Source organism: Thermobia domestica, chromosome 15 (genome assembly GCF_964235325.1).
Source record: "Thermobia domestica chromosome 15, izTheDome1.hap1.1, whole genome shotgun sequence".
NCBI lineage: Eukaryota > Metazoa > Arthropoda > Insecta > Zygentoma > Lepismatidae > Thermobia > Thermobia domestica.
In genome coordinates this window covers 70,170,541-70,178,050 of record NC_137468.1, presented here as the reverse complement: position 1 = coordinate 70,178,050, position 7,510 = coordinate 70,170,541, and the positions used below count along the sequence as shown (strand labels likewise).

The 7,510-nt window shown below is 35.9% G+C and overlaps 1 protein-coding gene across 4 annotated transcripts in view; it reads left to right on the top strand.

Moving 5' to 3' along the window:
* The first annotated feature begins 350 nt into the window (after window positions 1-350).
* LOC145671069 (protein RER1) overlaps window positions 351-7,510 on the top strand; it is a 34,523-nt gene continuing 27,363 nt past the window's right edge. Inside the window, exons 1-2 of one of the 4 annotated variants that reach the window (XM_081739791.1) lie at window positions 351-593; window positions 5,585-5,670. In XM_081739791.1, coding sequence (XP_081595917.1) covers window positions 5,596-5,670 — 75 coding nt within the window. In that variant the 5' untranslated portion in view covers window positions 351-593; window positions 5,585-5,595. Of the gene's footprint in view, window positions 594-968; window positions 988-5,584; window positions 5,671-7,510 lie in introns of those variants that run through there. The other 3 variants (XR_014128438.1, XM_081739793.1, XM_081739792.1) reach the window with 3 other exon arrangements.

The following is a 7,510-nucleotide window of genomic DNA, read 5'->3' as shown; positions in this document are numbered from 1 at the left end:
TTTGCAAAATTTGCTGAATGTAAAGGAACATAGATAATGTAGCGAATAATTGTAATTACTATGCCAGTGGTGTAATGCTAGAATTTTTGGTAGGCATACGCTCGATCGATCGGTTTCAAAAGTATAGCGTATATGCAAGACTGCTTGGCGTATACGCACTCCAATATATATTCATTCTTTCGTAAATTTAAGGTGAGTATACGGTGGACTATAAAAATGTTAGGTGGGTATAGCCGTATATTCCCATATAAGCCCCATTACATCCCTTTACTGTGCTCACTATTGCAATCTAAATTCAATTTTTTTCTTACGTTATATCAAAATGATACTGAATGAGGCCCCGGATCTAAATAAAAAATAAGGTTTCAATGTAGTAACTGACCTGTCTACATGATTATTTTTTATTTTATTTTAATTTCTTAAAACCATTATCCTGTTGACTGCACTGGAAATGGCATGTGTGGAAGAATGAGATAAGAAAGGCGTGTGAATAGTTACCGTCACCGTGATGAGGTACAAGTGAGAAAAATGAGCGACGTGGAAAGGAAAGAATTTAGCACGTGAAGAAAATTTCTAATTCAGTAAATGTAAACGTAAGTAAACGTAATTTTGATAATTTAAATAAAATTTACATATTAATAGTGGGAAACCAAATTACAATTGGCAATTCTCCAGTTTTATTTGGAGCCACAAATGATCCATTTTAAATACAATGTTCGTTTATGTGTCAAACGTTGCTGTATCTTTTCCAACTTGATACGATTAGCAACAACATTAGTTCTTGTGTAATAAGTAGTAGCCCGCAATTAAAAGATGTCCTACATTTTAGGAGTATACATAGTAGAATGTCAAGAACCTGCATATATTTTTAATGAATAATATAATTTAAATCTTAAATTTATGACTAAGTGGGTAGAAATGTTACATTATCTAGGATTGTTTACTAAACATATTTACAAGCTGCAGCATTATTTGTCTTTTTGATCGGTAAGGCATTTAAAATACAAATACTTAACAGTATTATGGTCCATATTATTAAGCAATAGCTTCCTTGTGGTTAAGTGGTTACAATACGTGTTTGGCGTAGGAAACGCGGGTTCAATTCCTGGCGGGACGTCATGATTTGAATCCCACATACTGTATGCCCACATCATATAGCCTCGCCGCCCTACAGCAGCCTAGCTTGTCTAATTTGATTTGATAAACTGAATATCAAATCAAATTAGATAAGTTAGGCTGCTGTAGGGAGTTGACTCAAGGTTATATTATGTTCTATTTTTTGTACAGCTTGTAATGTTTGCTTTACATATTGATGGAAAGTAGATGTTAAAAAGATGCGCCCAAAGAAAAGGCTTCTGGTTAAAAGCGGTTAATCTGAACCTTAGTGCAAAACGTAAGACTGAGACTAATATTTATGTTCTTATTGTGGCTAATGGCATCACAGATGACAACTTGGGGTTAACTACTGTGTCGCCGGGCCAATTTTAGAAAATTTACCAGATGAATAGGAGAATTTATTTTGGTTTCTGAGGTAGAGTGTATGAAGTTAGGTAAGAGGAATAGTTGAAGTCAAGAAAATACTTTTTGTTAGTTGTAGGTTCACTCGATCAGACTGTTCTATCAAGTAGAAAAAACATAGGAAATTTCGATGTGAAACTTTTTTCATGACGGAATGAGTTTATTGTACGTGTTCAGCATATTGAAACGGATTTTGAGCGTTAGGAATGTATTGTATGTGTCAGTGTGCTGATCCACTATCCACGTTTATGGATATACATGCCGTCGCTGATGCGCCTGCTCTAACTCGGTTAGATAGCAAAGTGGCCACCTAGCACAAGTTTGTTCATGTTTTACGCACTGTAGTTTTTATCAGGGTGGAAAAAAAATCATGATTTTTTAAATAAAAATCATTTTTGTTGATTTTTTTGATTTAAATCAAATCTTTCTCCTCGTATAATACAAGTCGCGAACTGGAGAAAAAACATTAGGATTTAATATTAAATGACAATTATGCCATTTAAGTGAAAGTATTTTGGTTTAATTTTGAATTAATCCTCAATCGTTAACCTATTTCAATCCGAAACAATATTTCTTAAGCATTAAGGAAAAAACGTACAGCAACGTTTATCAACATGACACTTTTCTTTTCACAAAAGTTCCTGATATTTGGCAGGAGTATATTTTTTAAAACATCGAAACTAGCAAGCGGCACGAAATACATGTAAAGTACATAAATTTCGCCCAAAATTAACTGCTTAACTCTATGGCGTATGGAACCCGGAGGTTCATTGCCGCGTTCACGGAAACTCTCCACTGACTTCTATCCTTAGCCAACTGGATCCAGTTTCTATTTTGTATTCCTATTTCTGCGTTGTCATCCCATCTGCACCTAGATCTTCCTAATGGTCGTTTTCCGATTGGTCTTCCAGTTAAGAATTTGAAAGTGTTCCTATTTTCTTCCATCCTGGCTACATGAGCTCCCCACCTGTCTCTTAGACTTGATGACCCTAGCAATGTTTGGTAAACCGTATAAATTATGTAGTTCCTCGTTATGAAGTTGGGTCTGAATATTCGTCTCAGGATCTTGTTCTCAAATACTTCAGTCTACGTTCTTCCCTCATAGTAAACGACCATGTTTCGCAACCATACAGAAGCAGGGTGTCTACCAGTCAGGGAAAATGTCAGGGAATTTCATTGTGTATCAGGGAAAAGTCTTTCCTAGGCTGTGAGGGGTGAAGAAATGCCACTAAAATAGTCATAAATTACAGGTAAATGAATTGGTTCGTTTGTACGTTTATAGAATATTGTATAAGCATATAAACAATGGTGAAAACTTACAGTTCACTTTAAGTATAAGTTGGGGGCGCGGTGGCTCACTGGTAGAGCGTTCACCTCCGGTGCTTGGGTTCCCTGGTTCGATCCCAGCTTGCACCGTGTGAACTTTGTGGTGGACAAACACCGTGGTCGTGGGTTTTCTCGGGGTTCTTCCGTTTCCTCCCACTTTCTTCATTTCATTCATTACTCATCATCACCGTCTCCTTTAGCCTAACCGGCATAATCGTGGGACGTAAAACTGAAAGATTTCATTTTCATGATTTAAATATAAGTTACTTTTCATGAGTTACTAAGAAAAAAAGAATGACAGAGTCAGGGAAAATTATAATTTTGTCAGGGAATTTGATTATGCTTACTTGCTAGACACCCTGAGAACAACAAGCATATATATTTTAATCTTCAAATTCCTGGACAGAATTCGTGACAAGAGATTTTGAACTGAATAATAACACGAATTCCCTGCATTTAGTCGACATTGAATTTCTTCGTAGATATCGTTTTCGTCTGTTAATATTGATCCTAGATATTTGAAAGAATCCACTTTATCAAAAGTATTATTCGATATTTTAAGGCATCCAAAATTTGCCGTATTACGATCCCGAGGAACTTCGTTCTATGTGTTTAGTACATAAATTTCGCCTAAAGTTTTATTTATTTATTTATTTTTGGTATCGGAAAGGGGATCGAGCCCCCTCTAAATACGCCCCTATTATCTGGAAACAAACAAATAGACGTAAACATAAAAGAATTTTTGTCTTAAATGTCGATGGTGATTTCTCCGTTGGAATAGTTAACGATTTAAAAACCCTATGTTACGAAGACAAGAAAGCAGGATTCTCCCGTTCAAAACGGGATTTTTCCTAATCATCCTCTGCATGATACTCGTTTTCATACTGTGTTGTACATACATTTGAGTCTCATTGTACTATGATTATTATCTTCCATAATCGAAATAACAGAACAGAAACGGGATTTTACTTATTTTCACTTTAAATTAATTTATTTCGAAATTTGATTTAAATCAACGATTTTTATTTAAAAAATCAAGTGATTTAAATCTTGATTAAAATCGTGATTTAAATCAGACTGATTTAAATCAATCCACCCTGATTTAAACAGTATGACTTCTACGTGTCTTGATATGTAGGACTTCGTTTGTCTGCCAGAATACCTACTCTACTGTGATATTGTTGGTTACCGGTAATTAATGCAGTAATTTCTCTGTATATTTTATATTTTTCCCCTCCATCTGCAGAACTTCAGAACAAACCCTTTAGTACTAAAGTATTGTTTTCATGCTAGTAGAAATTACAGTTGTGTAAAAACAAACTCATAGGAACCATAGTGGCACAGTGGTAGAGCATTCACCTATGATGCGTGAAGTCCCTGGTTCAATCCCAGCTCGCGCTAAGTGGGCTTTGTGGTGATCGAACACCTTGTGCGTTTGTGGTCCTTCCGTTTCCTTTCACTTAACTTTACTACTTCATTCGTCCTGATCATAGTCTTGGGATGTAAAACTGAAATATTTCATTTTTCAGAAAACGTGTGCATTTTTACGTACTTTTTTCATTTACAGTAAGTAATACGTAAAAATTGGTGATATAGTGGAACAACGATAGAGCACCCACTTCTTGTGAGAAGATTTTTTCTTTTCTTTCCTTGTAACATGTAAGTTTATGATCAATATGTCGGTGAATACGAGGATCATTCAATAAGTAAAGAGACAAAGTTTATATTTTTAACACTATTTTTTTTTTTTTTTTGTTTTGTTTTGTTTTGTTTGTTTCAGGGGTGTTAGCTGGCAACCTTGGGATATGCTCTGATCTGCTGTTTCGTAATTTTATGTCAACATAACTTCAAAAATATCAATTCATCATGGCAAGTCCTCTAGAAGATTGCACCTTAAAAGAACAGCGCTCAGTCATTAGGTTTTTAGTCGCAGAAGGTGTAAAACCAAGTGAAATTTTTTCTCGAATGTTGAGACAGTACGGTAACAGTTGTATGAACCGTGCGAATGTGTACAAGTGAGTTGATCGGTTTAAAAGTGGCCGAACAAGTGTAGGTGATGAACCCCGATGTGGACGTCCAGTGGAAGTTTCTGGTTCTTCGTTGGAATCGAGGATTGACGGACTTATTCGTGATAACAGAAGAATTACTGTTGAAATGATAGCTGAAGAAGTTCAAGTAAGTGTTGGAACTGTTCACAATGTCATTAGGAACATTTTAAAGTACAGAAAAACGTGTGCCAGATGGGTTCCCAGACAGCTTACTGACGCTCATAAAGAATCAAGGCTTTCCATTTGTCAAGCCTTAACGCAACGAAGTTTGATTGAAGGAGACGCTTTTTTTGAAAGAATAGTGACTTGCGACGAGGCCTGGATCCATCACTACGACCCTGAGACCAAAAGGCAGAGTATGGAGTGGAAACACACTAGCTCTCCAGTTCGCAAAAAATTCAAGGTTCAACCTTCCGCTGGTAAAGTGCTGCTGACCATCTTTTGGGACTCACAGGGTCCAATCTATTGCTATTTCCTTGAAGATCAGCGAACTATCAATAGCCTATACTAATTAACATATAATCACAAACATCATACTATCATTGCCACTCACGTAGAGAACACAAAACATGCTACATGCAATAAATTTATGATTTGTAAATAATTGTATACTGCCTGTATACATTTGTAATGTTTTATATTGTAAACTGAATAATATAAAAGTTTCTAAATTATATCTATTTTCTTTCTAGAGTCGTTTAAAATGATGCAGGGTTCGTCAGAAGAATCTGGCCCAAAGAGAAATGTTGTTCTTCAGGCATGGAGAAGAGTTCAACAGGTAATATTATATTTGATAAATCAAGGGAATAACCAACTGTACACCACACCAATTCCTTTATAGGTGCATATAATTGGTATATATCAGTGAAAAAAGTGCTGAGCTTTGACGCATGAGATGGACAAAAAGTGTCGAGATTCTTACAATCAGATCTAAGGTATTGCGCCGTGAGAATGAGTGAACTCTCCTCAAAACTGTAGTACATTTCACAATTTTATTCCAATAAAAGCGCTATTGCTGCCCAGGCCCACGAAGAAATTTGTGCTGTTCATGGGCAAGTTACGTTATCAAAAGCAATATGGGAAAGATGGTTCAGTCACTTTTGTTCTGAAAATTTCGGTGATCAAGATGCTTCGTCCAGTGGGCTACCAATCACAGCAAAAGTGGACGATATTCTGGCAAAAGTTGAGGATGACCAGTATATAAGCATTCATGACATTGCCAATGGCTAAACATCCATCACCAAATAGTTAAAACCATTTGGAGTAAGCTGGCAAAAAAAAATCGACATTCAGGTGGCATATGATCTGACTGAAAAATATTTTCTCGATCGAATTTTTATCTGCAAATCTGTTGAAACGGAACGTATTCGAGCTGTTTCTGAAGCGGTTGATCCTGAATGATAAAAAGTGGATAAGGGAAGCTTTACAATAATGTGCGAAAAAAATCGTGGTCGAAGCGAAAAGAAGTTTTACAGTCTGTGGCTAAGGCCACATTGACACCCGGGAAGGTTATGCTATGCATTTGCTGGTATTGGAAGAGCATCGTGTATCACGAGCTGCATGTCAGTACCAGTGGGCTAAATTGCTCTGTCGAAAGTAGGTATTTTTTAATTTCTCGTAGTATTGTGAGGTCATGACAGATGAATCAAGTAGCATTATTTTTATGGCTACTTCCTACCATAATAATGATCTTTTGAAAATGCAGAAAAATTTGACCCCTGATTCCAATAGGTGCTGTTCTGTAGAGAGTTGAGATGGAAAGCATCCAAAAGACAGAAAAATTGTCTTCATATGCTTATTTAATTTAAGATCACATACCATAATTAATGTAACGTATACCATCATTTGACGTAACGTATACTTGATTTCAAGTTAGGTATTGAGTCAGGGTGTGACATAAAAATAATAGCTTCTTTCATTTTTATTTTCTTTGACGCAACACTGTATCTTTCTGTTCAAGTCTTTTAGTTTTGTGTATTTTTTGCCCTTCCAGTTTGGCCTTGTGTCTCTGATTTCTCCTTTAGCCTAGAGGGCATAATCGGGGACGTTAAACTAAAAAAAAATATTTATTTCATTTTGTTGGTTAGATTTGAGTTTAGCGTCTTTTTCAGCACCAAGGCTATATGAGACTGAACTTATAGCTTAATGTAAATATCAACCGCGCAAGCTCCCAGTGAGAGTTGAACTCAGTTCTTCCGCATCGAAGACATGGTCACTAGCGAGATTGCCGTACGGAAGATCATACTTGATTGAGATTCCTTGAATGTCTGTACCCTGTGTCAAGTGTATGCAACAAATTGCAACTTGAAAGATAAATGACGTAACTGAATCTCTAAAATATATTTACACTTTTCAATAATCTTAACTAATTCGCATTTTAAATACTTGTGTTCTTCGTAGTTGTTTCTAAATAACTCACCTCCTATTACACTTTTAAAAACATCCTCTTATTTTCAGAACCTTTTGGTTAAACCATTTCGTAGTATTACTGTTCATTACTTTTATCAGGGTTGGCAAAAACCGTGGTTTTTATCGAAAAAAAAACAACAAAAAGGCCGTTTCTTTTTTGGTTTAAACCAGGTTTTTTTGGTTTAAATAATTTGCTCTATGTACTTACA